This window comes from Anolis carolinensis, chromosome 5 (assembly GCF_035594765.1).
Source record: "Anolis carolinensis isolate JA03-04 chromosome 5, rAnoCar3.1.pri, whole genome shotgun sequence".
In the NCBI taxonomy this organism is placed as follows: domain Eukaryota; kingdom Metazoa; phylum Chordata; class Lepidosauria; order Squamata; family Dactyloidae; genus Anolis; species Anolis carolinensis.
Genome location: NC_085845.1, coordinates 109,757,599 through 109,784,448, shown reverse-complemented (window position 1 = coordinate 109,784,448; position 26,850 = coordinate 109,757,599). Strand labels below are relative to the sequence as shown.

The window sequence follows — 26,850 nt, the reverse complement described above, 5'->3', positions numbered from 1 at the left end:
AAACTGATTTACTTCCATGCTCCCCTTTGTATTAACACTGTACTCATTCAGTTATCAATTAAAGGTTATTTACAGGTTGGGCACAATCATCCCATTATGAATGAAATCACCACGGAAGTATTGTTGAATGATTTCCCATCTGCCCCATTCCTGTTCATTCATATCACTGGAATAGTGGAAAAAGGAAACCTGCAAGCACCCAGGTTGCCCTCTGGAGCTATTGGTTCCTGACTGAAGAGACAGTTGGGCAGAGAAGGATTGGAGAAGCTCTAACAATCTATCACACAGACATTATTATCAAATGGACTTATGGAGGCACGTGTGTGTTATGGGAGAGGCACATGATCCCATTATGCCCTATAGTGTTCCTACTCCTATAGGGATGCATTGTACTCTTGTGCTTCTGTGGCGGAAGTGTGGTAGCTTACAATTATTTTTAATCATGATCTATTTGTTTTTATAGAAAAAGTTCTTTTTATAGTAAAAAGCTTAAATGACTCAAATGATTTAATAGTTGCCTGTGGCAAACATTTTCTGTCCTCAAAACTACCAGTTTAGTTACAAATTGTAGACAGAAATTTACATAGACATTTATGTCCCCGCATTAAGGATGGAAATTAGTTCATCATGACTGGTATCTTCATCTGAGCAAAGCAAAAGGCAGAGTGAATTTAAAAACTTATACGAATATAATTGAAGTAAAAGGATGTATGTTTCCAGTATTTCACTGCTCAGGATATACAGATGTAAAACAGCCATGCCCAACATAGACTACCTGCCATTAACAATGCCAAAATATATAATTTTTTTTTACAAAATCATAATAGTGTTGAATAAAATGCTACTTAACAGCTATTTAAGATAAACTGTAATGGTAGATTTTGGAGGAGACAATGCACCTATTTGTTATGATGGTTACAACTATTGCCATTGTGCAGAAAAGGCAGAGAGGTACTATAAAGATATAAAGTGACAAAACAAAAGATGAATTAAAATTAAGGGAGCACATTTTTATGGGGTTCATGCAGATGCAGCTAACGTCATCATAATACAGTATATATAGTCTGCTCAAATATCAAAGGAGGAATCAGAGAGAGGTATAGAGCATCATACTTACCCATTTTCTCCTTGGCCTACATATAAGAGGGAGCACAGATTGGACTCAACAAAGACTCATGTTTCCTTGTCACAGTCAAGCAATTGCTAACTTACTGGCTGTCTAACCAGAAAACTAAAATTACTGGTACAAGACCTACTTCAATCTTAATTGTGATTTCTGCACAAACGATCAGGAGAGCGTATGGATAAAGAATGAACGCTGCAAACTCTTTTTTGCAAAAGTAAAGCAGGCATCTATTCTGGTGTAGAGATGGAAGAGAGAAGCATGTTGAAGGCTGCTCTGCTATCACCAGTGTAGGAATATGAGTAGTACAATACATGTACACCTGAAATTTGCTGTAGTACATTTGTGAAAATTAAATGTGCACATTTTATAATAAAATGAGAAAGATAAAATGTCTCTGGTTATGTTTTTCTTAAATCATAAAGTCAATCTTCACAAAAGAAATTTATTATAAAAGTTTAATACTTCAAGTAGATGTTGAACATTTTAAATACATTTAAATACTCAAAATCTCAACATTTTTAACACAAGAGTACTCATAGCATGTTAACTATTTCAGTTACAATGAAATAACCTTTACACATTTTTTCTATCCTGGGCAATAAAAAAAAACCTTTCTGTAACTTAACAGTATAAAAATAAATCTCCCTCTGAGTAAGTAATTAGTTCTTATTTAAAAATAAGTTAAACGTGGCACAATCAAGCAAAGTAAAGTACTTCCCAATCTTGATTTTAGAATATACTTAATGCTTTCCCAGGAAAGGGAATTCAATTGTGCTTACCTTGGTACAGGACCTTGCCCTTCATTTCAAATATCATATTTATTAAATTTACTCTACACGTAAAATACGACATATAACCTTTTGTATTTTCTTTATGGCTACCTTTAGACAAATATGGATAACTATTATTAATGGAAAAGACAAACTGATTTATCATTCCATAAAAGTGCTAGAACAAAGAAAATGCCATATATGATGTTTCTCATAATTATATGTCTCAGACATTACTTCTTAACATTCATCTTAATTGTAAAACATTAATTTCTACTTTCCCTGAGAAATACAGAAACACATAGACTATGGAAAGTTAAGTCACAGCAAATAGTTCCAAAAGGTTCTTCATCATGTCTTTCTTCAGGAGGAAATTGAACAATATGTTGGAATTTTAGATTTTATAATAGTCAAACTTTCCTGTTGATAAAATTAGAATTGAACACAGTAAGTGCAAGGTTTATGAGGAAATAACATTTATTTAAAACCACAAAATAAGTAGCCTACAACTTGGATCATACCAGGAAGAGACTCGGAATACTATTATCTCCCAAAGCAATTCAATTATTCCTAGTACACTGAGGAAATGAGAGAAATGGCTCTATGGCAGCTTTTGTTTTTGGCACTTCTCTCAAAAATCTATTTCTTAGCATAAAAACAATGTATCACTTGTCTTCCTCTCCTATCTGATCAAGTTGGATTGAAAATTATGGGCTAATTTCAATGTTATGCAAGTTGGCATCTCACATAACAGTTCCTTTGTTGTTCCTCCCCTCCCTCAATTGTTCCATGAAAGATGAAAAGAGGACTGGGAGAGGGCAGGATTTGATGTACCAGGAATGTCCACTCTATTCCCATGTTCATCTCACATTGCTAGTATTTATAGGAAGTATAGATAAGTAAGCCATATTGGAGAATTTGAAAATGTTGACATAGAAAGGTAAAGGATAAATCTTGAAGTAGAAAGGCTGAAAAATAACAGCTTGACAGATATTGACGGAGATCCTACATATGCAAAGTATTGTTTCATCCCATAACCTGGCAACTACCAAGACCTTGGAGGGACCGCTACCATTGTTGTTGTAGAGGAGAAAGGAGATCTCAGATTGGTCATGTGAGAAGAAATGAGGACGAGTTACTTCATTGAGTGCATCTTTTTCTTCCTTTGGGAATTCAAAGAAGCTGGATCTGTAGGGCTGAATCTGCTTCCTTCTCTATTTCCCCCTATAAGCAGGGGTTCCTCTCTGAGCTTGACAACTGATAGGTGGTGGGAAGCTTTTGGACTGAGTGCAAACACCAGTGAATAGCCTTCTGCATCCTGTCCAAGTGGGTCTTAAATACATACACAAGTTATACTTTACACACGCACAAGTCACTAACAGGATGCTGGCTGCTGCGTATAACATATGGCATCGAAATGCAGCCTTCTCAAAACACTATTGGTTTAGAAAGTTCCATTTAGCTCTTTCCATGTTCACTCAAGTTCCAAAACACATGTAAGCTACAGCTGCTACAATACAATTAAGTACCAACTCTAAACCCATCATTGTAGCAATGACATCCACACAATACCTTTCTCAATGAGAAATGAGCTATAGAGGAAAAAATCCCAAGACAAGAAATGGAACAGCCTATACTTTGTGTAGTTACAGGATAGGAAAAAAGAAGTCATAGAATCTCCACAAGAGACCAACACATCTTTTGGCTTTTTTTTTTTTTTGGCTTTTCGAGGTGCGTTTCAGGGGGTTAAAGCCTTGCTACAATAGGGCAGCTATATCTTTAATGAGAATTCTAGTCTAATAACCATATGATGGTTCTCACAATTCTGTTCAAAGTGTTGACAAGCTAGCATCATAGATAAGAAGTAACAGGGATGCACATCTCCACAGATACACATCTCCATAAGATAAAAATCTCAAAAGAGATTTGTGCATAATTAACTCTCTCGTCAATTCCTCATCATTTTTGAGAAAACTTTCAGTATATAAAGTAAATAACTCAATGAGTCACAGAAACTAACTGGAGGCAATACTGACTGGTGACATCTTAGTAACAATCAATAAGCATGCAGAGCATTTTAATATGCCACCTTGACTACATTGGATACACCTAATAAAGTGTAACTAGAACTGGAATAGTAGGCAAGAAAAAAAATCATTTCTGGTTTTCCAGAGGAAGAAAGCAGTCAATCCATCTTACCTTCCCACCATATTGTTCCAGCTTTTGTAAAGCATCTGTAGTTTGATCCTTGAACTTCTTGCTCATGTGTCTCTTTGAAAGCTATGCAAAAGTAAAATACTAAAGCTGGTTTTATACTGCAAAATTATCCCAGAATCTTCCTTTATATTAATTGTGCACAGAAGTGTCAATTAGATTATACATGAGGACCGTAACAATGAATAGAGGAAGTCATAATTCAATCTATTTGAAGGCTAAGATAATTGTTAGATCTATCTATTCTTTGATCATTTATGAGCCCAACAAGATTAGTCTGAGATGCAGGAGTTTAATAAATGCATGTTGGGGACTGCAAAAGTGGGGATGAGGGTTTATTGTCATCTGTTAGGTCTTCAAACATGACCGAAGAGCCATAATAAACCTGGCAAACCAAGTTTTATTGACTTCTGATTTAAGGTTTAAGACCAACAAAACAGTAATATGGTTCCAACTAAGGTGGAAAACTGTTGCAATCCTAGAGGCCCATGGAGGAGCCACATGGACTGCCAAACTGGAAAAAGAGAAGTGGCCAAAATCTTTCAGGTTTTGAAAAAACTGTATTTTTATATTAAATAATCCACAGGCAGCTCAGCAACCAATTTAAATGGTGAACAGCTGCTCCTCGAGTTTCCCATGAGCAATCATTCATTCCCCCTTGTGCCAGAACCACACCTGCTCATCCTGCTTTGAACACACAAAAAGAGCAGAAGGAAGACAAGATTCTAGATTTCTGGATGATTTGCAATGGGTTGCTAAGGATTTGTGGCTCTCAGTTGTTTAACAGTGGAAGAATGACCTTTGTCCCCATTATTCTATTTTATTGTTTCTGACGTATCTTATATCCAAGTATCTAATAAAAGGATACAATTTATATAAACAATTTTATTTTTAAAAGGCATTTAAAACACCCCAGGAAACACCCATGATTTAGACTGGGATCAGAATGGTAAGGTCAAAACTGAGATGCCAAAACACACCTAGCACCTGCATCAACTGGGTTATCAAATGGAGGATCTTCCATTAGTGCCGTGCCATTAGTAAAAAGGTTCTCTCTTGCATCTCCACCCAATCTTGCTCCCCAGTAGTTGGATGAGGAAGAAAACCCATTAAGCAGATCATAATATTCAGACAGCCATATACAGAGAAAGAAAGAGCTTTCCTGAGGTACAGATTCCTGAACCATTTAGGACTTTCAATATGAACACAACATGCCAGTTACATAATGTGGAGCCCAACACTGCCTCAAGCTTCTACCTCACAGAGATTTTGATAAAATAGTTGGACTGATGAAAGCAAAAGCTATTGACAAATACAGAATCATCAGCTCTTTCAACTGCAAATCACTCCTGATTATCTGTAGGATGGGCCATTTTAAGTAGCAAATGTTCTTCAAATTCTCACAAACACTGTGCATTCACCTACCCCATTGCAAAATGCATGCCCAGGGACGAATTTGCTCCCTGTCTCAGGCTAATAATGTTCTGATCCTTGGAAACAATCTCTAGCTTTGCCTTGGCTACTAAAATGAAAGACATCTGAAATTACTGTATTTTTTAATTTGCATATGAGACCTGTTAAATCAAATTTGTGTTTGAAATTCTGTAATTTAAATCACATGTTATTGTATTAGGTTCCAGCTGGTATACCTTAGGGTTACAGGGGGAAAAAGTGAATTCTGAAAACCTGATGCTTGTCCACCTCTATTTTTAATAAATTAGATAACAAATTAGAAGTTCAGGACATGGCATGCCATAAGCTGAATGCAAAGGATCACAAAAGAATGCAGACAAATAGCTATCAATGTTTTACTCACACATGAAAGAACATGTTTCAAATGGTCATTAAGTGCTGGTCCAACAACAGCACTAAGTTGTACCAAAGCATCCAGTCCTCTTTCAAATACTTCATCGTTTGAATGGGCCTTTCAGAAAAAGAAAAAACAATTAACTCAATTTAAGAATTTTCTGTCAACATACATGCACTCTAAAAAAAACAATCTCTTACAAGACCAGAAATTATCTCCCAGAGTACATTGATCTGTCACTTGTTTACATTCCAGTATGAACAGGCTCAGAAGCATCTAGACTGCAATCCTTCAATTTTTTAAAAAAATATATGAAAAGAGGTTTCCTTAAAATCAAAATTCACATACATATTCATGTGACTGATTATCAATGAAATACACTTTTAGTATTCTCTGCAAAAGCCCCCACATTTTTACTTGAAACAAGTACTCGACACAACTCATTTGTGTTTCATATGGACCTTATATAGGAGCCCCGGTGGCGAAGTGCGTTAAAGCCCTGAGCTAGAGAACGAAAGGTCCCAGGTTCAAACCCTGGGAATGGCGTGAACGGCCGCTGTTAGCTCCAGCTCCTGCCAACCTAGCAGATCGAAAACATGCCAATGTGAATAGATCAATAGGTACCGCTCCAGCGAGAAGGTAATGCTGCTCGATGCAGTCATGCTGGCCACATGACCTTGGAAGTATCTACGGACAATGCCGGCTCTTCGGCTTAGAAATGGAGATGAGCACCAACCCCCAGAGTCAGACATGAGTGGACTTAACGTCAGGGGAAAACCTTTACCTTTTTATGGACCTTATACACATATCCTGAAGGCACTTTAAGACAATATTTATAATAATTTTGTGCATGAGGTAAAGTTTGTGTTCATGGAAGCATTAGAAAAAAGGTGTCACTATCTCAGGCACTCACATGGACAATATAAGATTTTTGAGTATTTTAAAATTCCTGATAAAGGGTACTCAATCCACAATGTGCTCCACGAATGAAATGTTTATTATTAGAAGAATGATAAAAGAGAGTCTTGCACTTTGTCATGTTCATTGGAAGCTTCTGAACAAAAGAAACAGTGAATAAAAGGAATGACTTTTTAATGTTTTTGTCAACACTTTTAAAAATCCCTAAAATTAGATGTATGAAGATTTCTGAAAGTTTGTGGGGGGGGGGGGTATTTTGTGGCATTGTATAGAAAATTCAAGGAGATATCCATGGATTTTTGGGGAATTTTCAGTTTTTGTAAACAATATATATTTTTTTAAAACTACAAGATCTAAGTGAAACGTTCTGAAACTTGATGGGCTAACAGTGGTAAATGTGCTCTATTATTGTAGCAAGCTTCACCGCAATAGTTGTAAAAATGAAGGAGAAAGGAGACCCTGAAGTTTCCCCACGTGCACAATTACTTTAATAAAAAAAAGTAGCAAAATTTCATTACTCTCGTTATAGTAACGAAATTTTCACTAATAATATTTTAGAAACACTTTAGAAATGAAATGCCGGCACCCCCAAATTTTGTAATGAGTTTTGAAACATTTTTTCATTGATCACACAGCCCTAATAACTATATGATAATACTGGTCCCCCCATTGTAGATACACAAGTTGCTTCTATACAGGCATTTAAATGGAGCAGAATGTGGATTTAAAAGATCTGGTGTGTGTGTGTGTGAATTATCTACACAGGAACTACAAAAGAACGGTGAAAGATGAACAATTTACACAGCCACTAGATATCTTAAATCCACATTCTGATCTGGATTAAAGGCCTTTCTAAAAACCCTGAAGTTTACTTTGCTTTACTCCTTACCCCCAGGCAAAGAGCTGCAACAATTGCTTTAGCAGCTCCTGAAGGCAAGGCTTCAGAAATGCTGGATCAACAGGGGGAGGATTTCTTTTCCCTCCTCCACTGTACTGTTCCTATGTTGCTACACTTCCCCAATTGCTGTTAACACTCACGTTCCACCTTCCAAAATTGCTCCTTTCTGTGTCTTGTTCAGACACAAGAGGGAAGAAACAGATCTTTTGGCAAGAATCAGAATATTTGGTGAATCTTTTAAACACAATTTTAGGGTATATGCCAGTTGGAGCTCCCATTAGGGGAAAACGTCATCAAAACAATCCCCATCCCCTTAACCCACTTCAAAGTGGATTATAGTACCTGTGTAGATGCCAGTAAACCATCACCCATGGGCATTGGTAGATGCCAGATAAATGTAGTTTCTGGTTGCTTAAGAATTAGTATTAAAATAGGCCTAAAATACTTTGTACTGTACTATACCATACCATAAATTCTGTAATGACTTATTAATATTGAAATACAGTAATTGAATTCAGATTAAGACAAATAAAGACGATATCTGCTAAAATTGATTTTATTTTAATTTTTATTTCAATTATTTTGTCAGTTGCTTGAGTTCTGGTAAACTGAGACTCTACTATAATGTAACAGCTATCTTATCATTCCTTGCCAGTGAATGCCTGTAGGACCCAGCAATACAGGACTATCTACCACTCAGCATTTGGTGCCCATGTGCTGGAGAATCTGGCCACCACAAATGAAAGCAGAACTGTTAATGATACAATAAACTGTACTGATACTTCATAAATGGAAGAAACATACCAAAGCAGCTTTTAACACTGGAACAAGCCGAGGCAGCAATGGAATGGCCTTCTGGGCAGCACCTTCCACCAAGAGCAATTCTTTAAAACCCTCTTTAGAAACAAATGTATGTGGATGCCTCGTTTCTCTCAGCCCCTGTGATAATGGAACAACATTACATTATGATACAGCTATCCCCATAATTCTGTACACAAGGAATAGTATTTAAAATGAAGGTGCTCTCCATCTTTCAAAATACACATATGCCACCTTGTGGCTTTTTCAAACATAAACTTGTGAGAAAACATTACACACTAAAAGAATTCACGTAACCAAATACTTATTTTCTCAACAGAGTGACTTTTTAAACATTATATTTATACCAACATTTATGTGATTAGAAAGAAAAAAATAAGCAACATTATTTTAAAACAATTTGTTTGTGTTGAAACAGATAAAATTCGGAAGCAGAAAAATGCAAATGCTTGAAAAATGCTGGGTTCGGTTTGACATACTATAGCTTAAAGTTTAAACCTGGTGGCATTCTGACATTGTTTTTCAGACACACTTTTAAATGCAGGGAAAGTGAGTGCCAAAACAACTAAACTTAATACAGGTTGAGTATTCCTTATTTGAAATGCTTAGGACTGGAAGTACTTGGGATTTCAAATTTTGGAATACCTATATTTGCATATACATACATAAAAATATCTTGCAGATCTAAACATTAAATTGATTAATGTCTCACAAACATCTTATATACCTAACCTGAAGGTAAGGTTACACATAATTTTTCAAAATTTTGTGCATGAAACCAAGTTTATCTACACTAAACTATTAGAAAGCGAATGTCTCTTCTTAGCCACCCGTGTGGACATTTTTGAGTTTTGGAGAATTTCAGAATTCTGGATACGGGATACTCAACCTGTGATTTGGAAGTGCACAAGGAAGAGAGCAGAAAACAAACTCATGCTGTCCATCTCTACCCATAATACTGTTTCTTCTAAGGTAACATATTTAAAATGCTTTTCTTTCACCAGATTTACTCAAGGTCAAATGTGGAATAAGCAATACATAAATACTATAAAAAGGTTATACACTGTGGAAGACCTTGGCTGAATGATAAATAGAATTCTTCAAAATGAAGAAAATATACAATTTAGGGATAGAGCACAGGGAACAAATATGAGGGTTATTTATTCTACACATCTAATCTACAGGAGCAAAGAGGACATATGCTCCCCGGGCTACTACTGGAGTATGGGAAAATAATAATAATAATAATAATAATAATAATAATAATAATAATAATAATAATAAAACTTTATTTATACCCTGCCACCATCTCAACACAAAGATACAGAGCAGGCATTCCTCTCCTCTTGGCCTCAGATTTGTGACTTCTATTAAGTTGTTAAATTACTCAAGAATACTGTTTAAATTTTGAGCAAAATTCAGCAACAGTCCTACCAAAAAGGAAAAAAATAAAGTAAAAATACAATATTTAATAAGTGACCAATCATCCAAAAATGTGACCGGTAAGTCTTTACGCATTTTACAAAACACATCATTACACAAAGTTAAAATGTGATTTTTAAATAGAATAGATGCTTAGGAGAGGCATACAAAGTGTGTGGTCCTTTTCAATGTTTATTATTCAGAAAGCTTTTTGTTTCTTCCCTCTTTCCACTAGAATGATAAGTGGTCAAGAGCAGAATCAACTGGAAATGATAACACACAGTGAGGGAAAAAATGTCTAATGGGCAACACCTATTAATGGCTTGAAATAGGTTGGCTTCTTCCGGATTATAGAGGTTAAATAGAGACTTCTGTAAATAACTACTTTTTCTTCAAAACAGTTGATACCCAAATTTCGAATAATAGAAATGCTTGCTATATGTAATGTTGTTGTGATTTTTTTTTGTTGCTTATTCTCATCCCCAGTTACATTTTGCACAAAAGCAGTAAGAGGATCTGAACTATGGATGTGTGACTTATTTGAAATTGTGTGCAAGTCAACTCTTTACTTGTGACAACTCCAAGTATTCTAAGGCAAAGAATACTCAAAGGCAGTTGGCCATTGCCTTCCTCTGAAACACTACCTAAAACATTTGGTACTCCTTGGTGGTCCCCCATCAAAACATGATAGAACTGTTTTTTACTCTAAATAAAGGAAAGTTACCTCTGCAAAAGTTATAAGAAGGGGGTCAAATGGGAGTGTTTCAGGCAGACAGTCCCACTGCAATTTGTGTTTTACAGAGCCATGAATTAACCTGAAAGAAGAATGTGATGAAACAGCTTCAATAAACAACCAAGCAACACAATAATTTAACTCCATGAAAAAAACTCTAAAATATGAACTTCATAAAGTCTTAATTTTTTGTGAGTGAAGGTACACTATGTTCGTCCTTTCCACTTACAGTGCATTGTCTCCTGTTAGGGACATACCGTACATGGAAATTATTTTATTGAAACTATGACATCTAAATCCAATTAATTGCTACTTTAAGATCTAATTCTAATTGCTAGTCAGAATGTCAATAGACCCACTGAAATCAATTGCTGATTGCAACATCAGCATGTAAATCTCATTGATTCAGGAGGGTTAGCAACTTAAGCTTGAACATCAGGAAGAACTTCCTCGCTGTGAGGGCTGTTCGACAGTGGAACTCTCTCCCCCGGGCTGCGGTGGAGGCTCCTTCTTTGGAGGCTTTTAAGCAGAGGCTGGATGGCCATCTGTCGGGGGTGCTTTGAATGCAATTTCCTGCTTCTTAGCGGGGGGTTGGACTGGATGGCCCATGAGGTCTCTTCCAACTCTACTATTCTATGATTCTATGATTAAGCTAAATTCCTACGCACAATTATCTGAGAAAGATCCTCTGAATTCAGCAAGACACATTCTGAGTAGACATACACTGTAAACGATTCCTCCAAGAAAATGCTACTTTTCTAGTTTAAAATGGTTGCATCTTCCAAAAAAAAAAACAAACCCAAAACGAAACAAAACAAAAAAAGGAAAACCCAGAAGGCAATCATTTAATCAACAACTATTACAGAGGAACAGGATTGTGTCTTGTCTAATATACAGGGTGTTTGAAAAATAACTCCCTATTCACCATCTGGGGACACTGGTGGCACAGTGTATTAAAGCGCTGAGCTGCTGAACTTGCAGACCAAAAGGTCCCAGGTTCAAATCCTGGGAGTGGAATGAGCGCCTGCTGTTAGCCCCAGATCCTGCCAACCTAGCAGTTCGAAAACATGCAAATGTGAGCAGATCAATAAGTACCACTCCAGCGGGAAGGTAACAGCGCTCCATGCAGTCATGCCGGCCACATGATCTGGAGGTGTCTATGGACAACGCCAGCTCTTTGGCTTAGAAATGGAGATGGGCACCAACCCCCAGAGTCTGTCACGACTGGACTTAACGCCAGGGGAAACCTTTATCTTTACCTATTCACCATTTAAATTAAATGGTTAATAGGGACTTCTTTTTCAAACACCCAGTATTTTTGTGATATATTTATGACAGCAGCAAATCTCAGAGATTTCAAATGATATTAAAAATTAAAAATTGTAGGCCAAGATCCTTTGTCCTGAGACACAGCTATGATGATGAAGCTTCATTATTAAGGTTATACCCCCCCTGCCTCCACAAAAAAGCCTGTTATAGAAGCCATGCAACCCTGCCTATGACATTGTAAATGGGCAGCTGCAGTATTATACATGTTCAATCTACAGGAATCTACAATCTATGGCACATGCTCCCTCTGGACAACTATATATAGACACCTCAAATAGACTATGATCATTATATATTTCTATTAGGTTTCATCTACATGCAGTGCATTTCTACTCAGAAATCGCATTCCCTTCATTCAATAGATATTAAAAGGATATACATAGATTTGCAGCCTAAGCAGATAAAAAACATTCAATGAACCGCAGCAGAGAGGGATAAAACAGCTTTCTTTAGTAGAGTGTTTTCTTTGGAGGAATAATGCTACATTCTATTATTCATGTTGACAGCAGTTAACAAAAAATTAAATATTGGTAATCTAACCAAATAATTAGAAATAGCAACAAGAATAAAAACCAGAGCAAGTGATACTAAAATGTAACACCAGGCCCAACAAAGTATCCAATAAAACTGCATCATAGTCAGCATGTAAAAGAAATTTAAAAAGAATGATCTTACAAATCAGAAAGCAATCTAAAAGGAAAGTTATGTGGAAAAAGAACTTATCACTGACAGGCTGAAGTGCCCACTCTAAGGAAAGCATGTTTCTTCTAAACTAAATTAACATTCATAAATCTATATAAATATCCATGTGTGAATGGATATGATTCATACATCCAAGTGCCAATTTTCAAATGATGTATAGGCATGTATAAATCAATGTTTACTTCCATTCATAGATATTCTCAACTGTATTTTAGGTAGAGCAACCCTGCTGAATTGGGAAGATATAATCATCTTATGGTGCTAGAGCAAAATTGACTGAAGCTTTTATGCTTTTTCTGCTCAATTGCTGAACACTGTATGGATCTTCAATCTAACTTTTATGTTTATAAAAAAATGAAAAGCTTTGATTATATATAACCTATTATTTCAATATCCCATTCTGCTTACTCAAATATTATCAGCAGTCAAAAATTACCTGCAAGGAATTCCCCCTTTAGAGTAAATGGCAGCAAAAGCAGAAGGAGTTCTTGACTGAGCACTAAACTAAAATGAAAAGGTAAAACCACATTAGTCAAAGTGCTAGATTAAGTCACTTGAAATCATGAAAACTGTTCCCAGGCAATGTTCTTTCAAGCCATAGTCTTTTACATTAAACCCTTCACAGAGAGATAAAAAACACTTGGAAATGGTTATTAAGCAATTGTACATATAATGTACATTACACACCATACTGAAAATTGTAAGAACAGATTATTGCTCAGGAGATCATTACACTACAAAAACACAAATTTTATACTCAAAATGAAAAATACATCAAAGATAAGTAAATGGAAAACAAGAGTTTCATAATGTTTGAGAGGGAAAGCCCTAATAATAAGCAAGGGTGTGTAATGTTTAAAATAATTTCCCTTCGTAACACATTTAGTCATTTACAATCAGTACATTTGGCTCTTGCACTACCACTAGAGTTTCTTCACCCATTGGAGAGAAATTGAACAAAATTATAGGTTTTCACAGCAGAAATTAGCTATAGAAATTTGTTCTGCTCATGCCAGGCCAATAACATGAGCTTGTGGGGATTGCATTTATCAGTTAATCCTATCTTGGCTTGAAAAATCACTTGAATTGATCTGTCTTAACATATAATGTAAAAAAATGGGATAAAGTGCTTCCCCATCACTATGAAAATTTGTAATTTTGGGGGGTTTATTTTATTAATGTATATAAAGTATATCCATACTTACTGGATCAATTGTTTTGGGATTAAGTCTGTCACTAGGTCTGGGCTGTGGTTTAATTGTAGAATCTGGAGTAGATGACATAGATAGTGTCTTTCCTTTTTGTGTCACAGCCTTTTCCTTCATTAGAGACCCTGAAGACATTTGTTTACCAGTGTTTCCTGGGACACAACAAAAGGCCAAAATTAAATCAGCAAAAGGATTTGTATTATTAACTTGAAAGGAAGAAAAGAATGATCCCAATATAAATGTCTATAGGTCAGCCAAAAAGATAAGACACATACCGGGCCCTCCATGTCTGAAACGTAGACCTTCACATTTCTTTGCTTGCTGCATGCCTCCCTGAGACATTATGTATAATCACCTGTAGCCAAGAAAAATTAATGCCACTTCCACTCCATATAGTGGTAATACAGAGACAGGCAATTTATATTACATTTTGAAGCAGATGATCTAGGCACATCTGAGGAATCAGCACAGGGTACACCAAGGAGAATCATGGTCTCTGATTAGGTGAGAGGCATGCCAAAGGAGAAAAGTTTCCACATGAACAGGATACTTGTATTAACGAGAAGCTTGTGTCTCATCCAGCAGGGCTCCTCTTATGAGAGCAAGTTTTATTGAAGCAAATGGGATGATTCCTAATTGAAGACTGGGACATCTGTGGCAAGCTACACCAGTTTGGTCACCAGGGGGCATTAGAAAGAGAAGGATAGTCAATTTTACAGGGTGGGATGAGGAGTTGAAGGAGGAAAACCATTTACCCGATTTTGTGGATCATATCATTTGCTAGTTGCCATCACAGATCAGCTTTGCTGCCAAAGGGATCAAGGCGGATCAGCGCTGCTCGTGTTATTGGATCTCACAGCAGCATTTGATACGGTCGATCACAATCTATTGACCGACCGCCTAGCCATGAATGGGGTTGGGGGATACCCCTTAAATGGGTGTCCTCCTTCCTCCAGAATCGGGGACAGCGGGTGGTGAGGGGAGGGATGGTTTCCGAGTGGTCTCTGCTAACTTGTGGGGTCCCACAGGGAGCTATTCTTTCTCCTCTATTATTTAACATCTATATGTGACTGCTTGCCCAACTGGTGCGGAGCTTTGGGCTCGAGTGCCACCAGTACGCTGATGACACACAGCTCATTCTGAGGATGGAGGGCCGGCCGGACTCCGTACCCGATAGTTTCCATCAGTGCTTGAGGCCGTTACTGGACGGTTGCATGCCAGCAGGTTGAGGGTGAATCCAGCGAAGACGGAGATCCTTTAGTTGGGCCGTCCGGGTGGGAGGGAGATCCAGCTGCCTACCCTGGATGGCGAGACACTACGTCCATCATCTTCTGTAAAAAGTCTTGGTGTCTTATTGGACCCTCTGCTCACAATGGAGGCCCAGGTCTCTGCTGTGAGCAGATCTGCGTTTTTCCATCTACGTCAGGCTAGGCGACTGGTTCCCTATCTATCTAGGAACGACCTGGCTACGGTGATCCAGGCGACGGTCATCTCAAGGCTCGACTACTGTAACGCCCTCTACATTGGCCTTCCTCTGTCAGTGATCCGGAAACTGAAGCTGGTGCAAAATGCGGTGGCTCGTCTTCTCGCCGGAGTGCCGGCGAGGTGGCGTATCACCCCAATTCTACAATAGCTGCACTGGCTACCGATTGAGTACCGGATTACTTTCAAGATACTGGTTCTAACCTTTAAGGCCTTACATGGTTTGGGGCCGGCATACCTGAGGGCCCGCTTTTCCCCCTACCAACCCCAGAGATTACTTCAGTCCGAAGACCAAAATTTGCTTGAAGTCCCTAACATACGGACTTATCATTTGTCTCTACTAGGCAGAGAGCCTTCTCGTTTGTAGCCCCTCATTTATGGAATGCCGTGCCAGTTGAAACTCGAACTATCCGAGACCTACTTGCCTTTCAGAAAGCCTACAAAACCTTGCTCTTCCAACAAGCTTTCAATGGGTGAAAAACTCGGGGCTATGTCTGTTTTTATTGTTGTTTTTATTGTTATTTTAAAGCTAAGTGTATTGTTTTAATCTATTTCTGTAAACTGCTCCGAGCCAAACTGGGAGTAGCAGTATACAAGTCTAATAAATAAATAAATAAATAAATAAATAAAATATTTCCACAACAGGAACATGGGCGAGGGGAATAAACGGAAATGGTTTTTTCCCCCTTCAATCCACCCCTCCACCCCCGTAAAATGAAGCATTCTTCTCTCTCTAGCATCCCCTAGTGGCCTTTGTGCAGATAATGGAACATTACTGAAAATATTTTACTAGGAATGACAGAAATATACATGGTTGTCTTTGTGTATATTTAGAGAGGTGATGGGTGTGTGTATATATGTGTGTGTATAGAGATGATTTTAAATTCTTGTTTGTTAAACCCGCAAATTTAATCTAAATTACAGTAGAGTCTCACTTATCCAAGCTAAACGGGCTGGCAGAAACTTGGATAAGCGAATATCTTGGATAATAAGGAGGGATCAAGGAAAAGCCTATTAAACATCAAGTTAGGTTATGATTTTACAAATAAGCACCAAAACATCATGTTATACAACAAATTTGACAGAAAAAGTAGTTCAATATGCAGTAATGTTATGTTGTAATTACTGTATTTACGAATTTAGCACCAAAATATCACAATATATTGAAAACATTGACTACAAAAATGCATTGGATAATCCAGAACCTTGGATAAGCGAGTCTTGGATAAGTGAGACTCTACTGTAATAATCAAAATATCCAGCACAAATGTGATTCAAGAGGATGAACACACTGACTGGCAGAGGCTGTGAATGACTAGGCCCCCATCACTGCGCGTTTTCCCTCTTCCCCCAAACCAATCTAGGGCAAACATCAAAATCAGGATGAAACCACTGAAGGAAGCTGAAGAGAAATGGATAAAGTGGGAGGGAAAAAGAAAAAAGAGGGAAAGAGGAACAAAGCAATCAAAAAAGTGGGACGGTAGAGTAGTGAGCACTGTCCCCACTAAATTTATATTATTATAAATTTATATTATTACGAATAATGTAGTATAGTGGTATAGTACATTACCACTATAACATATAATACTAATATTGTGCTATGCTAAGAATATATTATATATACATATAATAATAATACAATATAATAATATATAACACTACTGTAATTTAATAATACTAATATATAAAATACAATACCATTGATAATATATAATAACATATAATAATATACTGTTTTACTATTGTATATTTTGAGTTGTAATGCTTTTGACTGTGAGTTATATTGTTTTATTATTGTATATTTGAAGTCATAATGCTTTTGTTTGTGAGCCGCTTTGAGGGTCCTTCCAGACGGTCCCTATATCCAATGCTTTAGACTGGATTATATGATTCCACACTGCCAGATAATTTGGGATAAACAGAAAACCTGGCATCAGATTCTGGGATATAGGGCCTGTCTGGATGGACCCCGAATCTCAGTATGGAGATAGAGCGGGATATAAATAAACAAACAAATACAAATGTGAACAGTCTTAAGTAAATGTTCTCTGGTTCATCACTCAAGCCATCAGTCATTATCATTATTATCATCATCGTCATTAGCCTTCTCTTTCGTTCGCAACCACTTGAAACCCTTCACTCGTTGAGTTTAGAAGCTGGGGGAGATGTTCTGCGCATGCGCACAGGGCCTCCTCTTTGACGAAGGGCCTGCCGGCGTTTACCTCAGGTGAAGACGCGAAGGGAGAGAGAGCGGCTCTTGCCACCCGAGGCCTCTTCGTCGGGGGTAATGGCGCAGGGTCGATATAAAATGGGGAGGGTGCTCCTGGCTTTGCCCTCCCCCAGTTCACTTACCGGTTTCCACAGGAGAAAGAGGCGGTGAGGGCGAAGAAAACCCGCTCCAGCGTCGGAGGAAGTGCGCGCATTTCTACCTAGCTCGCTCCCTCTCCGTTGCTAAGGAAGCTACGGCGGGCGACGTGGCCAAAGTTCTTCAAAAGGCGAAGGGCTTTCTGGGGTTTGAAGTCTAAACTACCTGGAATACTAGTTTGGGAAGCACTTGGTTTCAAGGTTTGGGGTAGGCCTCACCCTGGGGATCCCTACCAGTGTTGAAAGGTAGGCCCCTTCTACAGTGTCATATAATCCAGATTATCAAACCAGATTATCCACATTATTTGCTTTGAACTGGATTATATGAGTCTACATAGAATCCAGCTCAAAGCAGATAATCTGGATGTTATAGGGCAATGTAGAAAGTTTAGGTTATCAAAGCAGACAGTCCACATTATCTGCTTTGAACTGGATTATATGAGTCTACACTGCCATGGAATCTAGCTCAAAGCAGATAATCTGGATTTTATAGGGCAATGTAGAAAGGGCCGCAGTTTAGGTTATCAAAGCAGACAGTCCACATTATCTGCTTTGAACTGGATTATATAAGTCTACACTGCCATAGAATCCAGCTCAAACCAGATAATCTGGATTTTATAGGGCAATGTAGAAAGGGCCGCAGTTTAGGCTATCAAAGCAGACAGTCCACATTATCTGCTTTGAACTGGATTATATAAATCTACACTGCCATAGAATCCAGCTCAAACCAGATAATCTGGATTTTATAGGGCAATATAGAAAGGGTTTAGGTTATCAAAACAGACAGTCCACATTATCTGCTTTGAACTGGATTATATGAGTCTACACTGCCATAGAATCCAACTCAAAGCAAATAATCTGGATTTTATAGGGTAGTGTAGAAAGGACCACAGTTTATCAATCTTGTATTTTCTTGTATTTTTAAATTATTTTTTCCTAATTGTGGAATTACAGACAGTCCCCAAGTTACAAACATCTGACTCACAAACTACACCTAGTTAAGAACTGGGGGTGAGACAACAGGAAGTGAGAGAAATCTGCCCCTAGGAAGGGAATTTCACTCCTGAAAGAGTTATCATGGGGAAAAAGGGGCTCTACTCAAGCTGTATCTCCAATCCTTGTTTCCATAACAAGCTAATTTTTTCAGCATTCAATTATTACAGGGAAGGAAAGTGAGGGGAAATCTAAACACGGGCATAGACAGCAAAACAAACTCAAAACAAACAGCAAAACACTATGCGATCCAAACCTTGCTTGCATGGCTGGAATTACACTTTAAAAAGTACCTTGTCCAATTTACATACACATTCAATTTAAGAACAAGCCTACAAAACCTATCATGTTTGTAATTTGGGGACTGCCTATATTACTATAGAATACATATGTTAAAATACATGGTGTAAAGATTAGAATGCAGTAGCAGTAACATGTAAAATTAAAATTCATGGTTTAAAATTGACTGGGTAGGAAAGGGATGAGCTACATGCACAGCAAAAATTGATTTAAAATAAAATCAGAGTTGGGAAAAATTATCTTTTGGGATCAAAACTCCCAGAATCTCCCAGCCATCGTGGCCATGTGCTGCTTTCATTCTTCTGTGAGACTGTTGTAAATTGTAAATCCTTGAGATTAGTAACTTTTAAGTATGTTTTCTTTTTATCTGTGACTTCCTCTTGTTACATATACCTGGTGTTGTAATTTTGTTGTTGTATGCCCCCAGCAATACAGCAGGTTAAACTGCTGAGCTGCTGAACTTGCTGACTGGAAGGTTGGTGGTTTCAATCCGGGGAGAGGGGTGAGCTCTTGCTGTTAGCCCCAGCTTCTGCCAACCTAGCAGTTCGAAAACATGCCAATGTGAGTAGATCAATAGGTACCGCTCCGGCGGGAAGGTAACAGCGCTCCATGCAGTCATGCCAGCCACATGACCTTGGAGGTGTCTATAGACAACGCCGACTCTTCGGCTTAGAAATGGAGATGAGGACCAACCCCCAGTGTCGGACACAACTAGACTTAATACCAGGGGAAAACCTTTACCTTTACCTATACCAATAAAGGTTCTCTCTGTGTGTCATTCTTGGGTTGTAGTCCAAAAGCTCCATTTGTGAGGTTTTAACATATTCTTAAAAAGAAAGAGAAATAAACCAACTGTAATGCCTTAGCTTTTGTTCAGTTTTATATTTTGGCCACTTGATGGTGGTGCTGATACACTATTTCATTCTCTTTCATTTTTAACCTACCTTTTCCATCATTGTTCAGATGCTGCTCTCAGACTGGTGAATTTCAAAAGGGAAAACATGATTTTAAAATTTAATTGTCCTATTGGAAATGCAAAGTAGCCAAAGGGGAAAAGTGTCTTGCAGTTCAGATAGGTGCTGTGTTTACTTGGCTCATTTTTATCCTGAGAAAGAAACGAACTCCCAGTATCATTTGGTCAGTAGCCATGCTGGCATAAAGGTTTTGAGATATATACTTTTTTTAAAAGTCTGTTACATGGAAGATTATAAAGATGTTCAATCAACTGTATGAATTTCCTTCCCTTTGACTTTCAAAATATTTTTTTTCTAGTTCACAGCTCAATGTACGTTTTAATATTCTCCAGAAATTATCATCGCAGAAAGGAGAAGGCTCAGGAATCTTTAAACTTTGTTACACATCCATTTTACTCAAACACATTTGTAATACTGATTATTTCAAAGTACTGTATAGAATGAAGTAAGATTTGTCTTGTCAAAGGGTTTCTTTCTTGGCCTGAATCACTGGGTTTCTGAGATGGCCATGTCCCAGACGCATTCTCGCCTGATGGTTCTCTCACATCTATGGCAGGCATTATTAGAGGTTGTGAGGTCTGTTGGAAACTAGGCAAGTGGGATTTATATATCTGTGGATAGTCCAGGGTGGGAGAAAAAATTGTTGTCTGTCTAAGGTAAGTGTGAATGTTGCAATTGGCCAGCTTGATTAGTATTGAGTAGTCTGGCAGCTTCAAAGCCTGTCTGTTTCCTTCTTGGGGGAATCCTTTGTTGCAAGGTGTTAACTGGCCCTGATTGTTTCTTGACTGGAATTCCTCTGTCTTCTGAGTGTTGGTCTTTATTTACTATACTGATTTTAGAGGGTTTTTAAAATACTGGTAACCAGATTTTGTTCATTTTCATGGTTTCTTCCTTTCTGTTTAAATTGTCCACATGCTTGTGGATTTCAATGGCTTCCCTGTGTAGTCTGGCATTGTGGTTGTTAGAGTAGTCCAGCATTTCTGTGTTCTCAAATAATATGCTGTGTCCAGGTTGATCCTATGTAGTCTGGGTCTACATTGCCCTATATCTCAGAATCTGATCCCAGATTATCTGATTTTAACTCTATTATGAATCTAAATAGACAGATAATCTGGGATCAGATCCTGGGATGTAGGGCAGTGTAGATCCAGCCATATTCATCAGAAACACATACACCTACACCATATAATGCAATTCAAAATGTAGGTATGTAGCAGTGTAGATACAACCAATTACTCCTGAACTCCAGTGTGTCCTTGATGTTTTTGACATGTGGGCATCTGAGCTGGGTCTTCTGTCACCATCACTGACAGATCCTTTTCAGGATTACTACTGCTGCTGTGATTTTTCTTCCTTTTGACTTTCAAGGCACGAAAGTTGCATATGACAAAGATAGGGATGCTATAGGTGTTTTGCTTAGGAGTTTTGCTCCGTCTATTTCTGGTGAAATTTCTAATTCTGTTTTTCAATGAAATAAATGGCCTAGATCAGAGTGAGGGTTGTACAGCTCTCTAAATGTCATTGGACTGCAACTCCCAGCAGCCCTGATCAACACAACCAGCAGGGAGTTAGGGACAATGGGGAGTTTAAGTTCAGCAATTCCCATTAGATAAACTGGTTTAAAAAAATAGGATTTTTTTCTTACTTTGATTTATTGTGTGAGAAAATGACCAGAACTACTGTTGTTTAAAAATTCAAGAGACATCGGATGCGTGTATTGAAACTGGCCCTGCTAGAATCTGAAATGGCAACTGTTTTTTGTTGACTCTTAGCAACAAAATTGAAGGCATCTGGTTTTATTTTAATGTTCTATCAAATTTTTAAACTTGTGATGTGTAAGTAAGCTAAATGATGAGCGGAGTTCACAAATCCCTTTTGGATGCATATAGCTTTGTTTGTCTATCTTCACGGTCCAAGACATTTATGATGTGACTCTCACAATGGCCATTTATGTGAAATTTTGGCATAATGACATTTATGGATCTCCAACACTGAACTATATTATACCATGGTAAAAGAATAGTAGTTTTCCAACTATATCCAGAAATTGCAACTGGCTTTTAAAATTTAATGACACAAATGTCATTGTATACAATGTCACATCAATCTTTAAAATATTGAAACTAATACAGTCATTGTGGTTTCCTCCAGATTCCTTCCTAAAATATATTTTTTGCTGCCTATTAAACACTACCAAAAAGAAGAAGATAAAAAAAATTCCCAACTAGCTCAAAATGCCTTCTTCCTCTATCATTGAAATTCAAGGGTATGCAACAGGTTTGTCTGGAGGTGGATGATGAGGAAGAATAAACCTCATAAATATCTTACTTAGATCTCGAGAACCTCAGTACTTTTGATCTATAATGTAGTAACATGTCAGGCACACCAAAGTAGTTTTATGTTCTGTAAAGAAAAGAAGCTGAGCATTTTCATGGTTAATTGATTTAAAGGTTCTACAGAAGGTGTGAGATCAAAGAACAACTTAATGGTGTTATGTTACCCTAGAGATCTCTCCATTCACTTATATAGGGAGGCTGACCTCGGGCAGTTAGTTAACAGGAGATTCTTTTCCCAAATCAGCTGTTCTTGTTTAGTTTTTTTCTTGTCCAGCTTCATTCCACATTCAGACACTGGTTGTACTTTCAAAAAGTATTACTATTTCTTCATAGTATGGCAGGTATTATTATATTGATGGCCAAAAGATAATAGCAGGTCCCCGTGTGTATGAAATTAGGGTTTGGCATATGTGCCTCTGTAGGTGTGGGTTTCTTTCAAGGATGCTAAATCCACCAGTGTTATCTTTACTGTACAGTGTGACCTGTGAGATTAGTACCTGTGGTACACTTACCTACATCTGACAAAATAATACCATTCTGGGATATTTAAGTTGCCCCAGGTGACTCTGTGGTATGTTTCCATATGTAATGGCTATGGCAGCGAATTGGAGAACCTAACAAATTTTTAGAGGGGGTAACTCTCTCGAAATTGTTCATGTCCCTCAGGGCAACTTTATGGTAACTTCAGGAAGAAGTCATTCATTTCAACAGGATTTACTATTATCTACAGTTTCCCGTTTCCATAGTACGTTCAAGAGTGTTTTTCCCCCTGCAAATCCAACAGTCTTACTATATTCACAAACATATCTTCAGTTTCTACCTTTTCCCAAGAGGGAATGAGTGCCAATCGTTCCTTGATATATATAAAATATAAATCTTTATTTGTATACTGCTCTATCTCTCTGAAGGGATTCAGGGTGGTTTCCAACATAGGTAAAGCATTCAATCACCAACACAAAAACATACAAGAGCCTATAAGCATGCTTTGAAATAAACACTATGGACATCCTCTATCCTCCTGATAAAATGGTTAAAGAGATATGTGCTCTTAAAACAATGAAAGAAACAAAAAATGAATTGTGTTAACACAGTCATAGAATCATAGAGTTAGAAGAGAACTCATGGGCTACCCAGTCCAACCCCTGCCAAGAAGCAGAAAATCACATTCAAATCACCCCCGACAGATGGCCATCCAGCCTCTGCTTAAAAGCTTTCAAAGAAGGGGCCTCCACCACACTCTGGGGCAGAGAGTTCCACTGCTGAACAGCTCTCACAGTTAGAAAGTTCTTCCTATTGTTCAGGTGGAATCTCCTTTCTTGTAGTTTGAAGCCATTGTTCCACGTTCTAGTCTCCAGGGCAACAGAAAACAAGCTTGCTTCCTCCTCCCTATGACTTCCCATCACATATGTATACATGGCCAAAATGTCTCCATTCAGCATCACATTGTTGGCTCATGTTTACCTTGTCCACACGGACACCAAAATCCTTTTCACAAGTACTGCTATCAAGCCAGGCATCCCCCATTCTGTATCTTTGCATTTCATTTTTTTTTGCCTAAGTAGAGTATCTTGCATTTGTCCCTGTTGAACTTCATTTTGTTTGTTCTGTCCCATCTCTCTAATCTGTTCAGATTGTTTTGAAATCTGCTTCTATCTTCTGGAGCATTAGCTTTCCCTTCCAATTTGGTGTTGTCTGCAAACTTGCTGATCATGCCTTCTAACCCTTCATCTAGGTCATTAATAAAGATGTTGAACAGAACCAGGCCCAGGATGGAACCCTACAGCACTCCACTCGTCACTTCCTCTGAGGATGCCTGCCACAGATGTGGGCGAAACGTTAGGAGAGAATGCTTCTTGAACATGGCCATACAGCCCAGAAAATGCACAACAACCCGAACGTTAAATGAATTGAACTTTTGGTTTACCCGTACACTGTTTTTGTTCTGGCATATGTAACCAGAAATGAAACAAAAATATTGTTTTGCATTTTCTGTCATTTGTTTCAATATGGTACTTTTTAACTCGCTTCCCTTTATGCTTTTGTTTGTTCTTCTAAGCATTACATATTGGGGATTGGGGCTTCTCACAAGAAATAATAACATTAGTATCTTATGCGTAGGTTTCAGAAAGTTTCCCATATTGAGTCTTAGATAATTTCCGAAGTTAGTTACATTAGTCAGTTCATGCTGAAATTCAGAAGATATGCATTTGACCAACTTAAAAACTTCTGGTAAGGAGTGACAGTAAGCATTTGCATGCTTACTGTCACTCCTTGGAAACCATGTACAACAATGTTATTTAAACCAAGGTGAAAATACTCCTCTCGCATCAACATTTCTTTAAGGGAAGTTTCTGAGATGTAAGATGCTAGTATGCATGGAACTTTGTAAATATGCTTTAGAGATTATGTTGATAAAATGCCCAGGACCCAGCACTGTCACGTACCTAATGAATGAGTATGTGAGGAGTGGAGAGGAAGGATACCACCTGGGGTGCTTTTGAAGGTCTCTTCTAGAAAGAAGCTCTTATGCTTCCAAAGAAAGGTCAAGTGTAAACGTTATATTCAGAGATTTCTTTTGTTCCTTGTTCTTTGTTTCTTTCAAAAGCTAAAGAAGTCCAAGTTATTCAAGAGCCAGTAATGTCTTGGATGTTTGCCTAAACACGCTCCTATTTCCCATCTCCTCTTCCATCCTTTCCAAGTTACCTAACTGCAATATTGCAGGGTATGCCACTCTACCACCATTTCAACTTTCACAGTTTATCCATCCAGTGTATTTTTCTTCTTTTATGAGACATGAAATGCTAGTCCTCGGTCTCTAGAGAACTGGGCTACCAATTTTTCATAGCAGCCTAGAAATAACATTTTACACTTAATCTGTATACAAATTATGAACAAACCATGGGCTTTGTGTGTAGCCTATTAGAAAATCAATTGATGAAGTTTATCTCTTTCCACAATCTGCAGGAACAAATGTTCAAATTAAATTCTCCATAGTATAGTAAAACTAAAACAGAAAGGTTGTTGCTTGTCTCATTGATTTGATATACACTTTTTACATACTTTATGCAAATATGTTACTCATGATCATGATTCAACATCCAATTATAGCTTGCAAATTCTATTATTCTTGTTGGTGTACATATGGTCAATATTGATCAATAGGGAATGTGGGACTGAGCCATGAGATGTTTCTAACACTCTTCATTCAACCTACCTGTAATGGGGAGAATTGGAAAGATATTGAATGTATAAAGCAATCGGAAAGTGTACCAAGGGAAACTGGGACAGTATATTGGATGTATAAAGCAGTCGGAAAACGTACCAAGGGAGACTGGGAAAAATCATATGGGTACAAAGCGGAACAGCTCCCTCCGCCCTCCCTTTCCTGCCGAATTAACATTTCTAACCTAAGCATGCCTAAGGGACTGTGCTAGTATTGAGAGAGCTGATAACGGATTCCTTACATATTTTAACACTATGTTATTTCAGTTATATCTTACCTTTCTCTTGGCAGAGGATCCATGGATTGTAAGGAAGTTTAACAATGGTGTTGAGGAACAGCCTTGTTATCGTTTTAAGGATTTCAATTTCATTATTGCTGTTCCTTTGGATGTTTGTTGGGGTCAAGACAAAGGAATTACGTTTCTGCTGTGTGTCATTTTAACACATAGGCACTTCCGCTATCTGATGTCAGGGATGAACTCCAGAAACATTGTGGGGAAGTTGAAATGGAAGAGGTCCGCAACAGACATAGTGACTATACCATTTCCCCATTTTTTCCACCTGTGTGTCTTAGAAAAAAGGAGTGGGGATGGAACTCTTCTCTTTCTGCTTATTCCACAGTTTAAATCAATTGCTTTTCCTCATTTGGGAATCCCAATTCCTACATGCTTTAGGCTAGGCTGAGGACTCAGAAAAATATTCTTTCTCCTGTATAAATGCAGGTTACTTATTTAGACAAGAACATGTGTAAACAAGAGGATTGAAAAGTTACTTTTAAAAAATAGCTAAAAGAACATTTCCAAGCCCTCCAAAATAGTTGGTTTCCCATATCATCAAAAATGCAAAAAAGTAGCCTTCTCTTGTTATTTAGAAGGAGCTATAATTGTTTTTTAAAAGATGCAGCAAGCCTAGGAGCCCCTGGTGGCACAGCGGATTAAACCACTGAGCTGCTGAACTTGCTGACCGAAAGGTCGGTGGTTCGAATCCAGGGAGCAGGGTGACCTCCTGCTGTTAGCCCCAACTTCTGTCAACCTAGCAATTTGAAAACATGCAAATTTGAGTAGATCAATAGGTACTGCTCCAGCGGGAAGGTAACAGCGCTCCATGCAGTCATGCCGGCCACATGACCTTGGACACATCTACGGATAACGCCGGCCCTTCGGCTTAGAGATGGAGATGAGCACCAACCCCCAGTGTCGGATACGACTAGATTTAATGTCAGGGGAAAATCTT

General features: G+C 37.9%; 1 protein-coding gene and 1 long non-coding RNA gene across 4 annotated transcripts; one reads left to right on the top strand and one right to left on the bottom strand.

Annotated features, from left to right (window-relative positions):
- Window positions 1–1,567: 1,567 nt before the first annotated feature.
- On the bottom strand, window positions 1,568–17,916 carry pacrgl (parkin coregulated like). 3 transcript variants are annotated; one of them, XM_003221346.4, is made up of 9 exons: window positions 17,781–17,916; window positions 14,222–14,301; window positions 13,944–14,098; window positions 13,175–13,242; window positions 10,699–10,789; window positions 8,538–8,672; window positions 5,927–6,034; window positions 4,096–4,176; window positions 1,568–2,316 (listed from the first exon to the last, which is right to left on the bottom strand). In XM_003221346.4, the coding sequence occupies exons 2-9, from the start codon at window positions 14,286–14,288 to the stop codon at window positions 2,260–2,262; spliced, it is 762 nt and encodes a 253-aa protein (XP_003221394.1). In that variant the 5' UTR covers window positions 14,289–14,301; window positions 17,781–17,916; the 3' UTR covers window positions 1,568–2,259. The 3 variants fall into 3 exon arrangements, 2 of the variants coding, with proteins under 2 accessions (XP_003221394.1, XP_062838233.1); XR_010006598.1 differs by having other exon boundaries at window positions 2,249–2,316; window positions 4,096–4,194; XM_062982163.1 differs by lacking the exon at window positions 14,222–14,301 and having other exon boundaries at window positions 17,781–17,896.
- On the top strand, window positions 17,518–25,411 carry LOC134299401 (uncharacterized). The gene is made up of 2 exons (XR_010006601.1): window positions 17,518–17,712; window positions 24,128–25,411. It is a non-coding gene; the product is annotated as an uncharacterized LOC134299401 (long non-coding RNA).
- Window positions 25,412–26,850: the final 1,439 nt, after the last annotated feature.